At 47.2% G+C, this 23,871-nt stretch overlaps 1 protein-coding gene across 1 annotated transcript in view; it reads left to right on the top strand.

The window, feature by feature from the left end:
- Nucleotides 1–22,264, top strand: part of GPR137 (G protein-coupled receptor 137) — a 29,886-nt gene extending 7,622 nt beyond the window's left edge. The window contains exons 3-7 of the mRNA XM_029614785.1: nt 2,069–2,294; nt 3,290–3,439; nt 11,064–11,192; nt 12,319–12,458; nt 18,793–22,264. Coding sequence (XP_029470645.1) covers nt 2,069–2,294; nt 3,290–3,439; nt 11,064–11,192; nt 12,319–12,458; nt 18,793–18,958 — 811 coding nt within the window. The 3' untranslated portion in view covers nt 18,959–22,264. The remainder of the gene's footprint in view (nt 1–2,068; nt 2,295–3,289; nt 3,440–11,063; nt 11,193–12,318; nt 12,459–18,792) is intronic.
- The last annotated feature ends 1,607 nt before the right edge of the window (nt 22,265–23,871 follow it).

The following is a 23,871-nucleotide window of genomic DNA, read 5'->3' on the forward strand; positions in this document are numbered from 1 at the left end:
CAAATCTGCAGTCTAGGGTTTAGATTAAAAAAAAAAAAAGTGTAGTTAGTTTAGATGAGCTGAGCTGAGATTTTGTTCCCTGAGGTGTTAGACACCGTTGTGGGCCATCCCTTCAGTGGAGCTGGGTGTCCGGGGAGGGAGGGCGGGGGGTTTAGATACCCCTGTCTGTGTTTCACCTGCATCCTGCCGGAGGGCCTGATAACCAGAGGCTTCTAGTTCCCTCGGCCTCCGAAGCTGTTCCCGGTTTCCTCTGGTCCTGCTGAGGTTGGATAAAGTTTTTATTTAAAAAAAAAAAAAAAAAGAGAGAAAAGTGATTTCATCAGAACCTAAGAAGTTCCTCAGATAGGCCTCTGGGCTTAGTCGGAGCCCGACCGGGACAGTGGGTACTGCGGCCCAAGGAGGAGACCGGTCAGTGTCTGGGGTGTGAGGGTTGGCAGCCTGGGGCTCCGGGCAGGTGCAACATCTGCCACCGGTCCAATATTTTCAGAGAAGATGGATCACATTTGTCTTGCGGCTTGGGTTTTGAGAGGAGGCGTTTGAGAGAGAAAGCATATCCGGAGAATGCCATTACCACTCTGTTGCAGACTAGAAAGACTTCCACTTCTTTATCATATGTAAGGGTCTAGAAGGTCTTTGAGTCCTGGTGCAAGGGTCAAGGAATAGTCTTGACGCGGGACTCGATAGCTCACATCCTGGCATTTTTGCAAAAAGGTCTGGTAACAGGCTTGGCCTTTAGCTCTCTTAAGGTTCAGGTTGCAGCCTTGGGCGGCCTGCGAGGCAAGATGCATGGACGGTCGTTGGCTACTCACCCAGATGTGGTTTGTTTCCTTTGGGGGGTAAAGCATTTGTGTTGCCCTCTGCGAAAGATACGTCCTTTTGGATCCTCAGTTTAGTCCTTAGAGGTTTGTGTGTGGCTCCTTTTGAACCTTTAAGAAGGGCAACGATAAAGGATCTTACTTTGAAAGTGGTGTTTCTGGTAGCCATTTGTCCTGCCCGGAGAATCTCAGAGCTTCAAGCGATGTCATGCAGAGAACCTTTTCTGAGGATCTCAGATTCAGGGATATCTTTGAGGACAGTGCCCTCCTTTCTTCCGAAGGTTGTGTCAGCGTTTCATTTGAACCAGACAGAAGAACTTCCGGCCTTTCCAGATTTGGACATGTCGGCTCCCCAAGCCAGAGACCTGCGATGTTTGGATGTGAAGCGGGCCTTGTTGCGTTACCTCAAAGTTACCAATAACTTCAGGGTGTCTGACCATCTCTTTGTGCTTTGGAGTGGTCCTAAGAAGGGTCAGAAGGCTTCAAAGTCCATGATAGCGAGGTGGTTGAAAGAGGCAATAAGCTCAGCTTATATCTGTAAGGGGTGTCCAGTTCCAGAGGGTTTGAGAGCACATTCAGTTTGGTCTCAGGTGACTTCTAGGGCCAAATGTCAGTTGATGGCGGCTATTTGGAAGTAGCTGCACACTTTTGCCAGACATTATCGGTTGGATGTCCAAGCCCCAGAGACCATGGGCTTTGGTGAGCTCTTCGAGCAGGACTCTCACAGTCCCATCCTAATTAGGGAAGCTTGGGTACAGCCCAGGAGTCTGGACTGATCCGGGTATGAACAGGAAAGGAAAATTGGTTCTTACCTACTAATTTTTATTCCTGGAATACCACAGGATCAGTCCAGAGTCCTGCCCTGTGTGGGGGAGAGTCCGCTTGTATTTCTGACGTGATTCTGGTTTCTTTAGGATGCAGAGCTGCTTAAGATTTCATGTTTGTTCTCCTGGTTTGGAGTTTTTGGGTGTACAGTTTTTTTGTTGGGGGTTTAACCTCTTTTCCCCTTGCTCGTTTATGGAAAATCATTTGAGTTCAGGTTGTTATAGGGATATTCTTGGCTTGGGTAAAGGGCAATACGGAGGAACTGCAGGTGGCACATCAGGTTATATGCCAATGAAACTTTCTCTGCCTCCATCTGCTGGAAGGGGGAGGCATAATCCCAGGAGTGTGGACTGATCCATGGTATGCCAGGAACAAACTTTAGCAGGTGAGAACAAATTTTCCTTTCTGTACTGTTTGGTCTCCTGCAGATTGGGGGTGCGTGCTGCCTGTCTCTTGGCCAGCCTTGTGTTCTTGTCCGTGAACATGGTCTGCGCGTTCCTTGTGAAGATTCATGATTCCGAGACGTGGACCATCGTCCTGGTACGAGTCCTCATCAACGATACCCTCTTTGTTCTGTGTGCCATCTTTCTGGCCTGCTTCCTCTACATGGTCGCCAAGATGTCCCCATCCACCAGTATCTACCTGGAGTCTAAGGTATCTTGGGATTGGGAGATGGGGAGGGAGGGAGAGAGAGAGTGAGCTACTCTCCTGCTGACGGCTTGCTGGAGTTGGCATCTCATCGTTCAGAAAGGGTTGTGAGAAAAATGGAGAAGTTTAGGTAAAAAGAAAGGAAGGATAGAAATGTATTTTTGGGTAAAGTGGTGCGAGTAAGAGGGTTGTTGCTAGATAGGACAGACTGCATGGCGATGGGGATCGGGGGAGCTCTCCAACAGCAGGGAAAGTGCCGTCACGATTTTTATCTGATGTTAGGAGCTTGGCGCAGAGCGTTCTGGAGAGAATGTCCTTAGGGGATTGCACTAATCGAGGGTAAGGGAAAAGAAAGGCCTAGACAAATGTTTCAGTAGAGCAGGCATTTGTAAAACCTTTGGAGGCAAGGAATGTCTTGGAAGTGGCAGCAATCAGTTTTGGAGATTTGGTAGGAGATTAGAAATGTACTGCCGCAAACACGACAGAGAGGCTGGGGGGCATCTTAGACGGACTGATTTACTGAGGCATGAGCTTTGGAGGACTGCAGCAAGGGGCGGAATTTCAGAAGTGACTGAAAAGATGGCATCCTGTTTAAGAAGTATGAAAAGGGTCTGTTTTCTTCTTTCTCGGATGTATATACACACACATGAGAAGAGACAAGATGTGTGTATGTGGGGGGTGGGAAGGAGGTGCCTATGATAGAGACATTTAAATACTCCAAAGGCATAAATAATGCACAGGAAGCAAATCTGGCATGATCTGAGGCTCCAAGGGGGTAGACGTAGGAGTAACAAAGTATTTCTTCATAGAAAGGCTAATGAGTGCAGGGAACAGCTTTCCCGGGGAGCTCGGAGAGGCAAGAAACACTGACATAATTCAAGAAAGGGTAGAACAGGCACTGATGATTTCTAGTCATGAAGAAGTGAAGACAGAGATCACACGGAAATACATTGGGCCTTGCAGTCCTATATTTCCTTTTCTTTCCCTCTCTGGCGGTGTAGGGGACGACAGTCTGCCAAACCACGGTGGTGGGAGGGGCAGTGATCCTGCTGTCTGCCAGCAGAGCGTGCTATAACCTGGTCGCATTGGCACTGACACCACACACCAGAATGGATGCCTTCGGCTACGACTGGTACAATGTTTCGGACCAGGTGAGTGCTTGTGAAGAGCAGAGCCTTACTCTCCCCGTGTCCGGATTTTCACACCTGGTGTCATTGCTGCTTTACTTGCTCTGCCCATTTTGTGTTCATTTACCGTGAGGCTTGAATTTATGGGTACAATTTTCTGGTTTTCAGACATTACAGCTAATGATTTTACAGCCATTTGAGGACATATTTGTGGGGGGAAAAATCTAATTCCTTATCTTTATTATTTATTTTATTTTATTTAAAAGTATTTATATACCGCTTTTTAAAATAAAATTTTATCAAAACGGTTTACAACAGGTTAAAATAAAGTAAAAATAAAATATAACTAAAATAAACATAAAATACATAAATTTAGCTAAGTAGCTAGATAATTGCTAGCTAAAAGAAATTATGAATTAAAAAAAATAATAATGGTAACATGCCATGGGTAAACAGAATAGGGAAGGTAAAAGGGATGAAGGGGGGGAGGGGGGTGGCAACTTATTGGATTGAAATATTCTAGGAAGAAAGCAGATGGGATGATAGAGGAGAAGTTGAGGTAATATGTGTCTGATGGGTGAGTTTTGGGGAGATGAGAGCTTCATCTTTGATCGGGGAAATGCTTAGTAGGAGTATTAACTGCTTGTTGAAAAAAGAATGTTTTTAAAGCCTTTTTGAAATGATAAGGATTTGATATTAAGCGGAGAGGGTTGGGTAAAGAGTTCCAGAGGGATGGTCCTGCTACTGAAAAAGCTCTCTTCCCCACTAGACCAGTGGATTTTGCTCTCCTATCAGATGATGAAGGCAGAAAGAAAAGAAACTAGTCTGATGACGTCACCCCTGATAGGGAAGGGTGCCACCTGCAGTTATTCTGTATTTCTCTGCCTCCAGCAGGTGACAAAGGTACAGTCCTGAAACTGGAAGTTTTCTGGTCAAATTGCTCCCTGCAAGTTTGGATGCTTCCTGTGCACTTAGGCAGGCCAGGCCCCACAAGTGGGTTATGAACCTCTACCAGCAGATGGAGACGGAGTAAAAGCTGACGTCACGGCTGTGTAGACCTGCAGATGGTGGACATGCAACTCCCTATTGGGCATTTCTTGTAGTAAAAAGAAAGATTAAGAAGAAAGGAGAAATTTATTGCACCACTTCTAGTCCTGAGGTGACACCAATGGGTCCCTCCCTTAGCTGTGTGCCTTTTGTCCAACTGCCTTTTCAAGCATGGACTTAACAGAAAAAAGAGGCGAAGCGGTTGAAGGATGAGGGAGGTTTGGCTTTCATCCTCTAAATAACCAGGGAGATTAGGGAGCTTTTCTTTCCCCTATTCCTTCTTTACCAGGTTTTGTCCCTTAATGTGACTGGTCGGCGTACTTTCCTTCTTCCCTCTTCCTTCTCTGGGGAGTTTAGTGAGATGCGGTGGCGGCGCAGCTGGAGCAGCCTCTGGCTAGGCCCTGCTCCCAGGCCTGGTTCTTTGAGCCACGTGGTAGGTTGCGCCAGTGTTTTCTCAAACTTGTTTGTGTGCACAATTGCTGTAAGACAGTGTGGTGACGTAGATGTGCAAGGCCGCAGTCTGTATATGCGGAGTACTTAATTGAGCCTTAGCGCCTATTTGAGTGCACACTGCGCATCTACTTGAGCAATTATGAGCGCCTACTGAATGACCACTTGTGCCGAGATTCCTTTTTCTACGAGACTTGGAGCACATTTAACTAGAGCTCAGGTGTTATTGTGGGCAGAGCCTTGGTTCTTTAGGTCTTCCTTACATGCCTTCCCAAGCTTTTCTACTTGACCGTTCGGGCTCCGCAGGCTGCAACCTTTGCGCATGTGGTGTTAACTGGACTGCGAGCAGCCTTTTGTCCTGTTCGGAAGTAGCTTTGATAGATCCCACTTGTGGGAATTGGCCTGCCTGAGTGCAGGGAAAGGAGAAATTACTACTTACCTGATAATTTCCTTTCCTCTGATGAAGGAAAGGGGGCTCCTTTTCTGAGCCCCCAAAAAAGGTCTCTCCCATGAGGGGGAGGGGCCTTTTTTCCTCATGGAAAATTGGATCTACAGTGGCTTTCTCTGGGGAAGGGGCTTAGTTGTCGGCAACCTCTTCTCTGTGTTTGTATTGCTTAAGTACCAAGCCTTTTTGATTAAGCAGGGCTTCGGTCCATCTAAATCTGGACCAGGTCTCATCGGGTCCCTTTCTCTTTCTAAAGTGTCCTCCCAGCCCAAAAGATCAGGTTGGAGTGGGAACCAGATTTGGAGATGGCCTCTGTGGTCTCGGACACACATTGTCTTTGAGATCTAGTGAGCTGGAGTTTGAACCTCTGGAAGAAGGAGAAAGCTCCAGCAAAGGAAATGATCCCAGAATGTTTTATAAATTTAGGAGAGAGGAATTGCCGGCTATGATCACATAAGTGCAGTTGGATTGGGCATAGTGGAGATGCAGGTAATGTCCACCATGGAGACTGAGGATCCGATTTTGAGCCCTTCCAAAATAGGGTCCTCGCCCTCTTGGGTGAATGGTACCTACGTCTCCACTATTCCCAGTTCTCAAGACCTTTCCCTTCCACAGGGTTGCAAAGTTTCTAGTAGTAGCAGAGTGGGAGACACCAGATGCCGGATTTAAGTTGGGTAGAGCGATGACCAAACTTTATTCTCAGTGGGTTACGGTGTTGCATCATAAAATCCCCTCACTGAAGAAAACAGTGGAATAGTTAAAGTTCCTCAAGGTGGATGTCCTGGTTTTGGTGGAGGGGAGTGCCCAAGATAGAAGAATTGAGATTCATCTTAAGCAAACCTTTGAGGTCGAGGCCTTAGAGTTCTGGACATTTTATTTGTAGTAGCTTTATGTACTGAGTATTTATGCTGGGCTCAGCAGATCCTGGTGAGCAACATGGATGAAGGTCTAACGACATGGGAGGCTGAGGGACTAGAGGCCAGTTTCGCCTTTATAACCGTGCCCTCTATGATTTAATTTGTTGCCAGAGGATGTTCCATTTATTTTGGCCAGGGGGATGGTAGCCTCGATGTCAGCCAGGTATCTGCTGTGATTGCATAATTAATCTGCAGACGTATCCTCTAAGGCGAGGCATGAGTAAGTTGTCTTTCCAGGGAAGTCTTCTCATTGGAGAGGATTTAGAAAAGCTGGTAAAGATGTTGAATGAGGAGAAATTGCACAAGTTACTGGAAGACAAGACTAAGGGTTTCTACTGAGGTTTCCCCTAATTAGGCCCAAGTTCATAAAAGCTAAATATTACAGACCTTGAAAAGGAGTTTCTCCTCAGAAAGGTTGTATTGGAAGTGATATCAGTCCTTTTGTACAAGTAGGATAAAGCCAAGGGATAATAGCACAGGGGACCTCAGCAGCCTCCAGGAGTGGTCATTGATATTAAAAGTGTTCACTTCTCGATTCAAAAAATTGGGGGCCATCTGTCCCAATTTTGTGGGGATCAGTTGTAAAAGTAGTCCATTTTAGAATTTCCAATAAAAGTGGCAGACACTTTTAATGATTTCCTTTGTCATTCCTCAGTGAAGAAAGAGGCAGTAAGGGTTACACTGGAGCATCATTTTCATCTGGAGGACGCGGTTCTGATTTTGAAGCAAGAGTTGGGACAAGAAATACATTCCATTTATTTTGTGGTGCCAAAAAAAGGTGAGGACCTTCAGGCCTATTCTGGATTTTAAGCACGTGAATGATGTCTTTAAGAGTTTCATATTTCAAGATGGACAAGCTTTGGTCAGTGATCACAGCAGTTAGAAGAGTTTTCTTTCGTCTCTCCAAAAGGTATCTGCATACCAGGATTCACCAGGATCATCAGAGGTTTCTCAGGGTTGCAGTCCTGGGAGATCATTTTCAGTTTTGAGTGCGTCCATTTGGACTAGGAACTGCGCTAAGAACTTTTTCCAAGGTGATGGTGCTGGTAGCAGATGCACTTCGCAAAGAGGCATTGTTAGCTCATCCCTATCTGGATGATTGGTTGATTCGAGTGAAGTCAGTAGTCTCGGCTGGCAACTTCCAAAGTAATTCACCTTTTACAAGGCTTGGATTGGGTGATCAATTTTGCCAAAAGCAAACTGCATACTACCTAGGAATTAGAGTATCTGGCAGCCCAGTTCGATACTTGGAAGGGCAAGGTATTTTTGACCTCTAAAATACAAGCCAAGATATGAGGTCAAGTGTTGAATGATTCTGCGCCCAGAGTTTGGGATTATCTGTAGGTGCTAGGATTGTTGGCAGTGACATTGGAATTGGTACCATGGACCAGAATGTATATGCGTCCAAGGTTTGCTCCTGTCCCAGTGGAGCCCACTTTTACACGATTATGAAAAGAAACATTCTGAACTGGTGACTTTCAATTCATGACCTTGATAAAAGAATGGACTTAGAGGTGCTAAATTGGAGTATTGTGACGAATGCTAGTCTCTGCAGTTGGGGATGCATTTTCTGGGCCAGACAACTCAGGGCCATTGGACTGCTGTGGAAACTAGGGGGGCCGTCATCTGTTTGAAAAGAAGGACAAAAAGGAAGGTCCTCCAGTAATTATCTCCCACTACTCGAAGGAGGTTCAGTACAGGTGTTTGCAGACAGTGCCATAGCAGTAGCATATGTGAACATGGAAGGGGGTATCAAAAACCAAGCAGTATCCCAAGAAGTGAGCTGGCAGATTCAACCTTTGCAATGATTGTGGACAGGTGAGGCATGCCTGTCCTAGATCGCGCGGCAACCAGACAAAATGCCAAGGTATCTTGATTGTCCATTTGAAGGAAAGACGGAGGAACCGAGGGACTGGATAGTCTGACTTAGAGATGGCCATTGGGAGTTCTGTTCTACATATTTCCTCCTGACCAATGACTAGAAGAACAATTCAGAGGATTGAGCAATATTGGAAGATGGTGGTCCTGGTTGCTCCAAACTGGCCCAGGTGACTCTGGAATACAGATTTCTTGAGACTTAAATGGGAGGCTCCGATGAGGTTAGTCTTGGCCTATTGTGCCAAGGTCTTTATTGAAATGGAAGATGTGCTTTCCTTTTGTTTATTGGCCTAGCTATTGAGAGGAAAAGGCTGAAGTGTAGAAGATTATTTGGATGAAGTATTAGCTACCTTACCACAGGTGTGTGAGAATCTTCTCTGGCCTATAAAAGGGTCTGGAAGATTTTCGATTATTGATACGAGGGTGTCCCTTTTTAAAGCTACGTATTAATTGATCCTTTCCTTTTTGCAAAGGGGATTAGAGAAGGGTCTGGCATTGAGTTCCCTCAAGGTGTCAGGCATTTTCTGTTATGGAGGTAGGTTAGAGAGTATTTCATTATCAGTTCAAGTGAAACATCTTTGTCCTCCACTCCAGAAATTTCTATCTTGGGATCTGGTCTTGTCAACCTTGTGTAGGCTCCCTTTTGAATCCATTAGAGTTTGTACGGTGAAGGATTTGACTCTTTAAAACAGTGTTTTTGGTAGTGATTTGCTTGGTAAGATGAATGTCAGAGTTTCAAGTTTTATCTTGTTGAGAACCTTTTTTAAAGATTGCGATTCACCTTTTTGGGCAAAGGTGGTTTCTGCTCTTCATTGCTTCATTGCTATACTTTTTAGATGTTCGCAGAGCCCTTCTCAGATATTTGAAGTTGAGCAATTCCTTCAGGAGGCCAGATCTTTTGCTTATTCTCTTTTCTGGGCAAAAGAAAGAAGCAGCTTCAAAGTCCACTTTAGCCAGATGGATCAAATATGGTATTTCTGCAGCCTATCTTTTGAAGGGCCTGGTGGTCCCTGGGGTCTTAAGAAGAATGCAGAACTGCATAGAGAGAGGAATAACTAGTAAGTAAAAGGAGGTGATAATACCTTTAAAAAGGTCCTTAGTGAGGCCTCACCTGGAGTACTTTGTTCAGTTCTGGAGACAGTATCTCAAAAGGGATAGAGACAGGATGGAGGCGGTCCAGAGAAGGGCGACCAAAATGGTGTGGGGCCTTTATCAGAAGTCTTAATGAGGATAGGCTGAAGGATCTAAATATGTATACCCTGGAGGTGCAGGGGAGATATGGAGACCTTCAGATACCTGAAAGGTTTTAATGATGCACGAACTTCAAACCTTTACTGTTGGAAAGGAAACAGTAGATCTAGGGATGACTCAGAACAAGTATCAGGAAATATTTCTTCATGAAGAGTGGTGGATGCCTACAAGGCCCTTCCTGAAAGGTTTTGAGGATGGAAATAGTGAACAAATTCAAAAAGGCAAGGGATAAACTTTGTGTATTCCTAAAGGTTAGAGGTTGTAAATGAAGAAGAGTGCATGGGACTAACCTGCATGGAGTGCCAGTTTCTATCCTTCAACAGAACACATGAGGATTACTACTTTAACCAAATAGCCTTGGTACTTTTGACACAACTGCAACATTGCTCTGTGTTTCGATGGTGGGGGGAAAAAGGGAATTGGATTCAAACGAAGCCAATGCTGGTCTCCGATTTTTACAGTCTGGGGTACTGATTCGCAGATATTAGGGGAAAAACACGTAACTGCTCCTACGGCCAAGTCCATAAGCAAAGCATGTTCAAGCAGCATTGTCTGACTTTTCAAGAAGGCTGCTGATCCCATAAAAATGTTGCTAGCAGTAATTTTGTTATGGGTTTGACAGTGGCTTGGTTTTGATTGTAAATATTGCTACCCTTAACAGAAGGCTTGGGGGTAATCGGCACGGAGCGGCAGTTACTACCCTTAACAGAAGGCTTGGGGGTAATTGACATGGAGTGGCAGTTACTACCCTTAACATAAGGCTTGTGGGGGGCAACCTGCATGAAGTGGCAATTTCTACCCTTGACAGAGACATGGGGATAACCTGCACGGAGCAGCAGTTACTACCATAAGAAACTTGCTGGGCAGACTGGCTGGACCATTTGATCTTTTTCTACCGTCATTACTATGTTACTAAGGCGCAAGCTACTTCATGGGCAGAACTTCATTTAGTCTCTCCAGAGGAGATTTGTAAGGCAGTGACTTGCTTTTCCTTACATACTTTCACAGACATTACAGATTGGATGTTTATGCCCAGTAGTTTGCCTCATTTGGGGTGGGCATTCTGAGGATAGGCTTGGAAGACTTCCTCCCTCTGTAAGGGTCTGGTCTGATCTAGTAGGACAATAAGGAAGGAAAAATTTAATTCTTACCTGCTAATTTTCTTTCCGAGTCCCATCAGACCAGTTCAGGATCCTACCTGATTGTTTGTAGCCTTTAGCCTGCCTTACAAGATGAGCATGCCTTATTTTCTTACAAATCTGTTGTATATAGGTAAGTTGCTTGCTGCTTCTATGGTTGGATTCATAGGTTTGGATACCTGGGCTTGACAGGGTAAAGTCGATATATTTTTTTAAAGTGTTGATGTGCTTTGATATAGAAATACTGAGGAACTGCAGATGGCACACTAACCTCTAAGGGGGTGACATCATCAAAATACTTTTTTTTTTCTCTGCCTCCATCTGCTGGTAGGGGAATAAAACCCACTGGTCTGGTAGGATTCAAGGAAAAGAATTAGTAGGTAAGAACAAAATTTGTCCTTTTTCACTTGAACTGTATTATAACACGCTGTGATATAATTCTAGCCTGGAAGAAATGTGTGGCCGCTTGTTCCATCTTTTGGCTAGAAAAGTGCTGCTCATTTGGCTCTTATTAAATACAGGCTGATCTCATTACCGATCTGGGCGACAAGGGCTACCTGGTATTTGGCCTCATCCTCTTCATCTGGGAACTGCTACCAACTGCCTTGCTGGTAGGATTCTTCCGTGTGCGCCGACCTGCACAGGACCTGGTGAGTTACGTTCATCTGCGCCGCTGCACTTGCTCAAAAGCATTTCACGGATATAACATGCTGTTAATTCCCAACTGCATTTTCTTTTACTTGCCAGGTTAAAAACTGACTCTAGGGGAGTGGGGTCAAGGTGAATTAGGCAGCACAGGGCCACCTTAACATGTGACACTCGCGCCTTGCTTTCCTTCCTCTTCCAGCCCCCCCTACCCAAAGTACCCTTGTGTCTATCTCTCCCCACCTCACTGGTGCCTCTCTCTCACTTCTGCCACCCCCCCCTCCCCGGTGCTTCTTCTCCCTCCCCATCTCGCCATTGATGCCTCTCTCTATCTCTCCCATCACATGCACATTGATGCCTTCCTCTCTCCAAGCCCCCCTCCCTCCACATTGGTCTTTTCCTTGCTCTCTCTCCCCCAGGCCCAATGATGTTCCTTCCTCTCTTCTCCCACCATACATACACTGGTGCCCTCCTCTCTACCACCCAATGTTTCTTTCTCTCTCTCCTTCCATCCCATTCTATTGCCTTTCTCGGTCTCTTTCCCTCCCCCATACTGAAAAAGAGCATGATGTCAGATAAAGACTGTACAGCCCATCCAGGTCGCCTCTTCAACTGGACACATGAGATCTTTACCCCTTCCTGTCCATGGGCAACAGCAGAGCAGCCAGCCTTACGTAGCTGCTGTTGCCGTCTCCTCCTCCTCTGCCTGTTTCCATCTGACATAAAAAGGCAGCTGACAGAGGAGGCAGCTGCAAGCAAGAGCGCTGCTTTCTTATGCCTGTTGCTGGTGGGGAGGGAGGTGAATTGTGTCATGGGTGGGCTCAACAGCCACTTTGCTGCTGGGGATGGGGCTACCATGGGGGGGGGTGCAGGATCTCCTGAAGTCGCGATTCCCCTCACTAAGGATGGCCTGGTCAGGATTGGTTATTATTGCAAAAATACATGTTTTGGATAATTGGTACAAGGCTTTTGTTTGTGCATGCACTGGTTTGTGGGATTAGGGCTGCATCCTTTGTGAACTTTTACTGGTTTTTTCTTTTTTTCTTTTAATGCTTATCAGTTTGCTTTGGGTGACATTGCATACAGGCACGTTAATCAATAGCCACTTTGGCTGTCTCTCTTTCTATACAGAGTTCCAGCAGGATTATCAATGGTCCGATCTCTGGCTCACGGGCCTATTTCTTTGATAACCCTCATCAGTTGGAAGGCGACTTGCCGGCGCCCTGGATGTCTTCATCCTGCGGGGAGTACAGCAGAGGGGAACACAGCAGGTAGGAAAAGGGAGATTGGCCCTCTGACTACAATATCCCAGTTTCTGGGAAGAAGAGAAGGTTGTAGCAAGGGGAACAAAATATTCAACCAAAAATACCATGATGGCTGATTTGCAAACCTTATACCTAGAGGCTCAAGAATGCAGGGTGAAACTTATCCCTGACTATATGTTTCAGACTTGGATCTTGAGGGCTGTAATAGTAACTGACATTTTCTCTTTCAAGTAAAATTGGCCATGCTAAATGAAAATTGGTTCTTACCTGCTAATTTTCGTTCCTGTAATTCCACAGATCAGTCCAGAGAAGTGGGTTGTGTATCCCTACCAGCAGATGGAGTCAGAGAACAAAGCTTTGGGCACTGCTATATATTTTATTTATTTAGCATTTTTCTATACCGAACTTCATGGTTAAATACCATATCAGATCATATCAGATGGAAACATATATATACAAGAGTGAGACCTGCAGTCCCTCAGTATTGTCCTGTACCCAAGCCCGTGCTAACAGAACTAAAGAGCGAGGGGTAGCAACCAACAAAATTCTGACTGCCCCTTCGCCCTAAACAAAAAACTAAACCAAACCAACTGTGCATAACTGCTCCATCAATCCGTTCTGCAAAAAGGAGCTGCATGAAAAATTATCAGCAAACGCTAGCCAACACAGTCTTTCAGTATCTGAAATAAGGGGTGGGCCTCTGGACTGATCTGTGGTATTACAGGAATGAAAATTAGCAGGTAAGAACCAATTTTCCTTTCCTTGAACATACCCAGATCAGTCCAGAGAAGTGGGATGTACCCAAGCCACCTTACACTGGGCGGGAACCCGAAAGACCCACACGCAGAACACTCTCAACGAAGGATGATTCATCAGACGCCTTGATGTCCAAACGATAATGCTTAGTGAAAGTGTGAATAGAAGACCACACTGCCGCCCTACAGATCTCCTGAGGCGACAACAGATGACACTCCGCCCAGGAAGTAGCCTGGGCTCTGGTGGAATGAGCTTGGAGACCCAATGGATCCTGTCATCCATGGGCTATGTACGCCAAACAAAAGGCTTCTTTAATCCACCGAGAAATGGTCGTCTTACATGCTTTGTCACCTTTCTTTGGTCCACCAAAAAGAATGAACAAATGGTCAGAGCGTCGGAAGTCATTGGTAACCTCCAGATACCGCAGTAAGGCTCGTCGCACATCCAAGAGATGAAGGTCTCTGTCCTGAGAAGAGTCCCGAGAACAATGTGGAAACCCAGGGAGCTCCATCGTCTGATTTACGTGAAAGAACGAAACCACCTTAGGGACGAAGGACAGGACCATCCGCAAAGACACCCGATCCGCAGAAATGCGCAGAAAGGGATCCCGACACGACAGCACCTGTAGTTCTGAAATCCGACGAGCCGAGCAAATGCCACCAGAAACACCGTCTTCAAAGTCAGATCCTTCAGAGAGGATCTGTGGGGTGGTTCAAAAGGAGCATCGCAGATTACCCGGAGAACTAAATTCAGGCATACCTGTCGGACGGGAGGCCGCAAATGTTTGACCCCCTTAAGAAAATAAGCAATATCCGGGTGCACTACCAAGGAACCGCTGTTGAACCGTCCCCTCAAGGCACCCAGGGCCGCAACTTGTACCCAAAGGGAATTGAAAGCTAGTCCCTTAGCAAGCCCCTGCTGAAGGAAGTCAAGTACCCGAGGAACCTCGACTGATAATGGGTCGCAGGCCTGCTGACTACACCATGACTCAAAGATCTTCCAGACTCGCACATAAGCCATAGAGGTGGCCGGTCGTCGCACCTGCAGAAGAGTGGAAATGATCTGCTCGGAATAGCCCTTCAAGCGTAAATCTCACCTCTCAAAAGCCAAGCCGTGAGAGAGAAGTGATCCTCCTAATCCGAAAATATGGGCCCCTGACGCAGCAGGCGCGGCAGACGAGCCAGCTGCAATGGGCCTTCGAGAGCCAAATGCATGATGTCCGCGAACCACGGATGAAATGGCCACTCCGGCGCCACCAGGACCACCCTGCCCGGGTGAAGTTCTATGCGACGGAGGAGCCGACCTATGAGTGGCCAGGGATGGAAGGCATACAGGAGAATTCCCATGGGCCAAGGGCACACGAGAGCGTCGATGCCCACCGAGTCCTGCTCCCGTCGACGGCTGAAGAAATGGTCCGTCGTCACATTCGCCCTCGTTGCCATCATGTCCAACTGAGGTATTCCCCATCTGGCGCAAATGCGGTTCCACGCGTCGGCGGACAGTTCCCATTCTCCCAGATCGAGTTGCTGTCTGCTGAGAAAATCTGCTTGAACATTCTCTACCCCCGTGACATGCGAGGCGGCAGTGCCCCCGAGATGACGTTCTGCCCAGGCAAACAGAAGTCGTGCCTCTAGCGCCACAGCGGGACTTTGTGTCCCGCCTTGCCAGTTGATGTACGCCACCGTCGTCGCATTGTCGGAGAAGATTCGCACCATTCTGCCCTGAATCCAGGGTAGAAAGGCTTGCAAGGCCAGAAGCACCACTCTCGTCTCAAGACAATTGATGGATCATGATCCTTCCATCGCTGACTAGAGACCTTGAGCGGACCTTTCCGCACATACCACTCCCCAACCGGAAAGAGTGGCATCGGTGGAGATTATCAGCCAATTTGGAGGGTCCAAACTCACCCCCCTTTCCAGATTGTCGAGCAACAGCCACCACGACAGACCTACTCTGGATTCCCGAAGGAGTGGCATTGGCAGATGAAACTGTTCCGAAATTGGGCTCCACCGAGACAACAGGCCCGTTGTAATGGACGTAAATGAGCGAACGCCCATGGAACCGAGGCCATGGAGCCCAGGACCTGCAGATGATGCCATACTGTGGGAGTGGTCCTCCGAAGAAGTGAGTGGATCTGGTCTTGTAAGTTCGTTACTCGGTCTGCTGACAGAAACACCTTTCCTAGTAAGGTATCGATTCAGGCTCCTTGGGTGGGTTCCAAGTGACTCTTCTGGACATTGATCACCCAGCTCAGTGATTGCAACGTGAACATCACCATGCGCACCGATCTCTCGCAGTCCTCCCGAGACTTTGAGCGAATCAACCAGTCCAGGTACGGGTGGACCAATATCCCCTCCTGAAGGAATGCTGCCGCCACCACCACCATCACTTTTGAGAACGTTCGAGGAGCCATTGTGAGGCCAAAAGGAAGGGCTCGAAATTGGAAATGATGTCCCAACATCTTGAAACGCAGAAACCTCTGGTGACTTAACTGGATAGGCATATGAAGATAAGCTTCCGTGAGGTCCAGGGACGCTAAAAACTCCCCTGTCCGAACCGCCGCCATCACTGTCCTCAATGTCTCCATCCGAAAACGAGGAACCCGAAGGCAACGGTTCACTTTCTACAGATCGAGGATGGGACGGAACGTGCCCTCCTTTTTGGGTACTACAAAGTAAATTGAGTAACGGCCCTTCCCCTGCTGTGTCTCTGGAACCGGGACAATAGCCCTCAGGTCGAGAAGTCGTTGCAGGGTCAACCGGACCGCCTCTCACTTGCTGTGTGAGGCCACTCGGGATTCCACAAACACCTCCCGAACCGGACATGAGAATTCCAAGGCGTAGCAGTCTCTGATCACCTCTAAGACCCAACGGTCTGAGGTAATTCTTGCCCATTCCGTGTAAAAGTTGGATAATCTGCCTCGGACAGTTTCGACGATGGAATGGGTTTTTGTGGCTTCATTGGGGGGCTTTGCTGCTTCCGGCAGCCAGATGCCCCGAGTCCCTACTGGGTCGGTGACCCCCTCGAAAGGACTGCTGGTGCCCTTTAGCCGGTTTAGAAGTGGTCGGTGCGGTATATCTGCTAGTCTTGTAGCGACGGGTGTCCCGGAAACGAGCTCGAGGCGGAAAAGCCTTCTTGGATGATCTCCTGTATTCTGGCAACCGATTGCCCTTGGATTCCGCCACAGTTTCACCAGCTTATCCAGGTCCTCTCCAAAAAGGAGCTTGCCCTTAAAAGGTAGGTTGCACAACTGGGATTTTGAGGACAAATCTGCCGCCCAATTCCTCAACCAGAGGAGACACCACGCCGACACCATGGAGACCATACCTCTCGCCGAGGTCCTCACCAGATCATACAGAGCATCCGCCACTTATGTGACACCCGCTTCCAACCGGGCGGTCTGTAATGCCCCGCCGCCACCGGTTCCGGCACTGGCAGCCGCCTCCTGAACCCAACACAGACATGCTCTCTGCATCAGGCTGGCGCAGATTGCCGTTCAAAGACTCAGATCTGTGACCTCAAACACCCCCTTCAACTGGATTTCCAGCTTCCGGTCCTGCATGTCTTTCAGGGCGGCTGCCCCGGCGACCAGGATAGTGGTCTTCTTAGTGACCGCCGAGACCGCAGCATCCACTTTAGGGATCTTCAACAGGTCTAAAACGTCCATCGATAGGGGATATAGTCTAGCTATCACTCTGCCCACTTTCAGACCTGCATCCGCAGCCTCCCACTCCCGGGTCACCAGTTTGCGTACTTTCTTCGGTAGAGGAAAAGAAGTAGTGGGACCCCTAATGCCATCGAGGACAGGATTAGCCCCCTCAATGTCAGACTCTTCCTGTGACACCTTAAGGCCTAGGACCTCCAGGACCTGAGGAATAAGAGGACGCAGTTCCACCCTCTTAAATAAGCGAACCACACTGGGATCGTCTCCCTCTGCAGGCGGTGTATCGGTGTCATCTGTTTCGTCCATATCCACATCCGCCTGATCCGGGTCCGTCTCCGTGGCCGCTCCCCTGGGCGGAGTCGAACCTGACCCCGGCATCGAGCCTTGAGGGCCCTCCTCTCTCAGTCGAGTCTGATCCACAGGGCGCTGCCTAGGATCTGCGCCCCGATTTAATTTCCCAGGTGGATGACCAACACCTTCCGGGATTTCGGGTCTCTTTAGTGCAGAGCATTTGCGAGCCAAGAAGGCTTCATACATGAGAACAAATTCTGGGGAAAACCCCTCTGGGGCCCCCTCCGGGGAAACTCCTGAAGGTGCAGCGTCAGCTCCCCCCGGGGGGTCCTCCCCTACAGGAGCTAAAACGGGAAGGGATTCCTCCTCTTGTGATTCTAGGTCCGGGCACCCCGGTCCCTCCCCGAGGGGGGGGGGGGGGCCTTCCGGTCCCGACAAGTCCCCTACTTCCTGAGCACATTTGGGGCATAAAAAGGCCGCGTCCAGAGTCTGACCACGTGTGCCACACACGCAGCAGGCCAGCGATTTTGAGCGTGGCCCATCTGTGAAAGCGCGCTGCCGCGTGGAACTAAGGGGGAGAAGGCCGCAATTGTCACACCACCGCTCGCAGCCGTGACGTGGGAAAAATTCAGTCCGGAAGTCCAAAACAAATCTTTCTTGAAAAAGAGGAAAAAAACGCATGCTACCGAGCCGCAGCCAGCTAGGAGAAAAAAACAGCCTGTCCCCGACTGAAAATGCCGCTGCGAAAAGCAATAGCAACTGGCCTAAAAGAGAAACTCACCCCTTCCCTTCCACGGCAGCCCGGAGCTCCAGGAGCTGAGGGAACAAGTAGCTGACAGCCTCCCCACACGGTCTCCAAGGGCCTGATCCCCCTGCACAGACTCCTTACTTCAGAGCCGACAGCATCCGGCCAGACGCTCAGACTGAGAAACTTTCTTTTTTTTTTTTTTTTTAACTTTACTGAGGCAAAACAGGGGATGCTCTAGCAGGGATCAAGGGAGCAGCTATAGCAGTATCAGTGGTGAGTAACCAGGAGCCCCTGGCCTTCACACACCGACCTGTGGCGGGCGAGACCCTGACAGTGATATCCAATCCCCCGGATGCCCAGCTTCCACTGAGGGATGGCCCACGAAGGTGCCTAACACCTCAGGAAGCGACCGCAACATAAAGAAAAAATTCTAACTACTGAAAAAATTCAAACTAAAAACTGCAGGAGTGCATCTCTGCCATCTGCTGGAGTCAGAGAAATACTGGGGGATTGCAGGTGGCACTCTTGTATATGTAGCAGTGCCCAAAGCTTTGTTCTCTGACTCCATCTGCTGGTAGGGATACACAACCCACTTCTCTGGACTGATCTGGGTATGTTCAGGAAAGAGGTGTTACTGTGAATGGTGTACGGGTTTCACACATTCTACCATAGTTTTCTGGGCTGATAGTTACAGCTATGCTGGATACAGTTGTTTTTCCCAAACTCTTCATTTACATAGGGATACCCAGAATGTCCTTATATTCAAGTTCCTCTGGGTGCAGACCTGGAAGGACACAGAACACACAAAAAATTTGTAAGGTGGCCATGGAGGCAATTTCCACTTTTCTTATCATTGAAGTGCATCTTTTCTCTTGCCACAGCTTGTCCGGCAGCCTGCAGAACACCAGCTGGTACGGGTCCATCAGCAGAGGCGGCAGCGGGGACCACAGCTGGCTGATGCCGGCCCGTACGGTGCCATTGCTCTTCTCCCGAGACCACACACAGAGCAGCCACCACCACAGCCTGTACTCCACCCCTCAGACTTAAGATTCATCAGCGGGGACTTGGAACCTGGAACAGGGACAGAAGCACACCAGGTGGCAAGGGCCCTGCCTCTCCCACCAATTCTCTTTTTTTTTTTTTCCATCACATTTTCTCTGCCATGCCAGACTCTGCGTGGTCATTCAGGATGGACAACAACTGGGTCTGCTTGCTGATTTCCCTTTGGAAGATTTATTTATGGATGCACAGCCCCGGCTGTTGTTGCTACTGGGTATTTGCTTGTAGCAACTGCAGTATGGAACAGCCACGAGGGGAAAAACGTGATTTGTTCTCACGAGTGTTACCCTTCATGGTCAGTGAAAGCATGATCTGAGCCGTGGCTGCTGACATTCCCACCACACCGAACGCTGAGCTACATCTACAGTCTTTGCATGTAGACTAATAACAGTCCTCTCTTGCCAGCCAGCTCCTACTGCAGTGGCAAGCTCATTTCATCTAGCATTGGCGGAGCAGCACTTAAGTCTGCCACAGGGCTGGCCAAGGATTAAATCTGCACTACAACTGTTACTTGTGAGAAAGCTGCGGTACAGGTCATCATCTGGCAGCTACCACTAGTGCTGTCACCCACGGGAAGGTCCTGAGATGGCCCATTATCTTGCAACACACACTACAGCTGTCACCATCATCTCACAACATCCAGTACATCTGTCACCTGTGAGAAAGTTCCATCATGGGCCATCCTGTCATAACACTGCCACAGCTGCCACTCATGGAAAGGCCATAGTACCAGCTGTTGCGATGGGTGGTAAAGGGCCTTCATCTTGCAGCACTGGCTACAACAGGCGTCTAGAGGAAAGCTGCTGTATGGGCCATCAGTGCTGACTACTAGAAGTTCTTAGCTGAATTATTTGTGGCACACAAAGTACATCAGGGTAAGAGGACAAAGAATTTTTTTTTTTTTTTTATCTGGCAGTTTCCTCCTGCTTCTTTGGGCTTCTAACTCAATCAGAACCAGAGGTGGGATGTGGTGCCATGAGTTTCCATTCATAACTACCCAGGGATTTTTCCATCTATTTATATCTCCTCTCAACTTAATTTAGTGCCATCCTTGCAGCGACAGGTGTTGGATGGGTGGTCATGCACCAGGGCTCCTCCTGAAACCCGGCACTCATGGGCTCTGAATCTGGCCACTACATATCATTATTGCACAAAGTCAGTGACTCCCTTCTCCCCTGGCCCCCAGAGGCTATGAATACCTCTTCCACAGCAGCCCCAGCCCTGGCCAACCCAGAGAATGGAAGACTTGAGCTGGCAATCACACCAATGCCATATCGTGCTGCCACAGGGCTGCCCTAGACAAAATGCGCTTTAAAATCTGTTTTGTGGACTGTCCTAGTGGCTCACTTGCAGTGTTGTGTGCTGCCACGTGGGAGATCTGGGTTCAATTCCTGAACCCAGCGTCTGCTCCTTGGGCTGGGGATGATGCATGGCCAGCATTTTCAGTCTCTTTGTAGGGGAAGTTCTAGCACCAAGTTGCTATGATAGTTCAGGATGGAGCTGAGAATAAAGGTTTGTGCTTTAGGGGCTGGTTCCAGTTGAACTGGAAGCCCAACAACAGAAGCAAAAACTGTCAGGCTAAAAAGTAGAAAATTGGTTTAGCTTTTTAATGAGTTACTGCCAACTAAAGGAGACATGGAAGAAGGAGGTTATGTGAGCAGCTGAATTGCAGCTTAGCTGCCTCAAATCAATTAGCTTGTGTCTAGCCTAGGAAGGAGAAGGAAAATTTGTTTGCCCAGTGCGGTAACACTTGTGCAAAATGAGCTAGTTTGTTTTGTTTTGTTTTTTTTAACCTTCATATGTGTTTTGGGGGAAGTGGGAAGAGTGGGGATAGTCAATTCACTCCTGTGGCGTGGAAGGAACAATATTTTTTACCCCTTAACGTCTGGTAGCTTGGAGAACTGTATGAGACAGAAGTTCGAAGTTCCTTCATTAGCTCTTACTACATTACCTAGAGCCAGTGCCTGCCATCATCAAAATAAAATATATATGTGTGTGTGTATATATATATATATATATATTATATATATCCTTGCACACGCACCCCCTTGTATTGTCTTTGTCTCCCAATATTTTAGGAATGTTCACATTTATAATGTGACTCTGGTTAATGCCTAGAACTGGTGATAGGCGGCCTATAAATATTTTAAATAAATATTAAGAACACTTCTGAGGGGGCCACGTACTTGTGTACAAAATATGCATGCGGGTACTGGATCTAAAAAAAAAAAAAAGCTGTAGGTCTGGGCATGGGGCTACACCTGAAATTTAGGAATTCTGGTAATACTCTAATGCATGGGGAACTGCTCTGAAAATGATGACTCGACAGGGTAGCTTTTAACGGATGTAACGTATTGAATTCCTCCTTGCTGTGCACTTTAGAAATCTTGCATAGGACACGTGGTACGTTCTGTAATACAATCGTGCTAACATCTAATCTTCTGCGCCAGGATCATCTGAGGAGGAGGGGTGGTGGAGAAACCCCAATGCACCATGGGTGAGCCACTCACAGATAGGTTGCAAGCCTTGAGCAGTCTTATGTGCACAAAGAGCCACAATGGATTTGTCTTATGCTGCTTGTTAAAATGGGCGAGGACCTGCCCGAGACACAGGATATGCCCAAGGTGTCTTTTAAACATGCAAAACCACTGAATCGGCCATAGTTAGTAAAACATCCTATGCGAAGAGGCATGTGTGCCTAGAGACAGAATACAGAGAATATTGATTTTTTAAAACTTTTACTGTATTTTAAGTTCAAAGAGGACAACTGTGAGACAGTTAAGCAAATTAAAACACTGGGGTATGTTTAAAACTAGGGATTTTGTCATAAACAGTTATTTGAGATGGGAATATTATAGCCCAAGGCTACGCAACTCTGGTGCTGGAGGGCCACAAACCAGTCTAGTTTTCAGAATACGCATGAGGTATATTTGCGTGCATTGTATGCAAATATACCTCATGTATATTCATAAGAGAGATTCTGAAAACCAGAGCTGTTTGTGGCACCCCAGGACTGGAGATGCCTATCCCCGTTACAGGTCATGACACAAGAAGTCTTGTAATAGCCCCCATGCTCTTTTGCAGGGGCCTTACTTTGGCTCAGTGTAAAGTTTTAGCAGTTGCAGTATTTGGAAGCTTCAGATGTAAAAAAGACTTTTATGCTGAGATTTATGAAATGATAAATATCTGGAATGAAAATATCCCTGCCAAATGAATCCATTCCTTTATGCTACGATTTGTGTTATTTAGACTTGCTAAGCGTTGAATAAACTGACATTTTATGCTTCTGGCTCATCAGCATGTTTAATTTCTAACCTGGTGTGGGTTTTACGGTGTAATGTACGAAATGGTTTCTCTTAGTATGAGGCTGAGTCGTGGTTTCTGGAAGATGAGAAAATTCAGTATTCCAAAGCTTGGTGGTAAGGCGGGTTGGGGTGCTGGGCGTTGGATCACGTAACCGTAAATGATGGCAGAAAAGGACCATTCACGCTAACCAGTCTGCCCTTTCATTTTGTTCACACTGCTCAGGATACCGGCCAGCTACAGTGAGTAACCCACCTGCAAGATCTCTCCATATCCTAGACAGGTTTTTTAGTCTGCCTCCTACGTTCAAGTCCCATCTTAGGTAGACGACCATACAGGATCCCGACTTAATTCCCTCCAGCACCAGCACTCAACTTTCCCATGTCTAACCCAGGGCTGGATTTAGGCATAGGCAATATAGGCAAGTGTTGAGGGCACTAAATTCGAAGGCACCCAAAAACTGGGACTGCCCTAATGCTTTTTGATTTCTGAGGGGGTGAAATCCACCGCCCCTACTTTTTTGCCTATGGACAATATAATCTTAAATCCAGCTCTGGTCTAACCACAAGGCTTGCAATAATCTAAATATTCAACAATACTAATATGGCTGTTGTGTAAGCCAGTGGTTCTCAACCGTTTTCCCATCGTGACACATCTGACAGACCACACTCACATGTTTGACACACACTACTCATTACAGTTCACTGTGGAAATAAAAAACAAATGCCCAGTATAATTTTTATTAAGAATGACACAAGGGAAAGATAAGTACTCTGACTGAACAGAAATTGCATAAATAGTAAACATCCCACACCAAAATAGTACCAATTTCCAGCACTCAAACAGTAACCACCTTACAAGCCTTAAGAACATAAGAAAATGCCATACTGGGTCAGACCAAGGGTCCATCAAGCCCAGCATCCTGTTTCCAACAGTGGCCAATCCAGGCCATAAGAACCTGGCAAGTACCCAAAAACTAAGTCTATTCCATGTAACCATTGCTAATGGCAGTGGCTATTCTCTAAGTGAACTTAATAGCAGGTAATGGACTTCTCCAAGAACTTATCCAATCCTTTTTTAAACACAGTTATACTAACTGCACTAACCACATCCTCTGGCAACAAATTCCAGAGTTTAATTGTACGTTGAGTAAAAAAGAACTTTCCCCGATTAGTTTTAAATGTGCCCCATGCTAACTTCATGGAGTGCCCCCTAGTCTTTCTACTATCCGAAAGAGTAAATAACCGATTCACATCTACGCGTTCTAGACCTCTCATGATTTTAAACATCTCTATCATATCCCCCCTCAGCCGTCTCTTCTCCAAGCTGAAAAGTCCTAACCTCTTTAGTCTTTCCTCATAGGGGAGCTATTCCAGTCCCCTTATCATTTTGGTAGCCCTTCTCTGTACCTTCTCCATCGCAATTATATCTTTTTTGAGATGCAGCGACCAGAATTGTACACAGTATTCGAGGTGCGGTCTCACCTTGGAGCGATACAGAGGTATTATGACATTTTCCGTTTTATTCACCATTCCCTTTCTAATAATTCCTAACATTGTTTGCTTTTTTGACTGCTGCAGCACAGTGAACCGACGATT

This window comes from Rhinatrema bivittatum, chromosome 8, assembly GCF_901001135.1.
Source record: "Rhinatrema bivittatum chromosome 8, aRhiBiv1.1, whole genome shotgun sequence".
In the NCBI taxonomy this organism is placed as follows: domain Eukaryota; kingdom Metazoa; phylum Chordata; class Amphibia; order Gymnophiona; family Rhinatrematidae; genus Rhinatrema; species Rhinatrema bivittatum.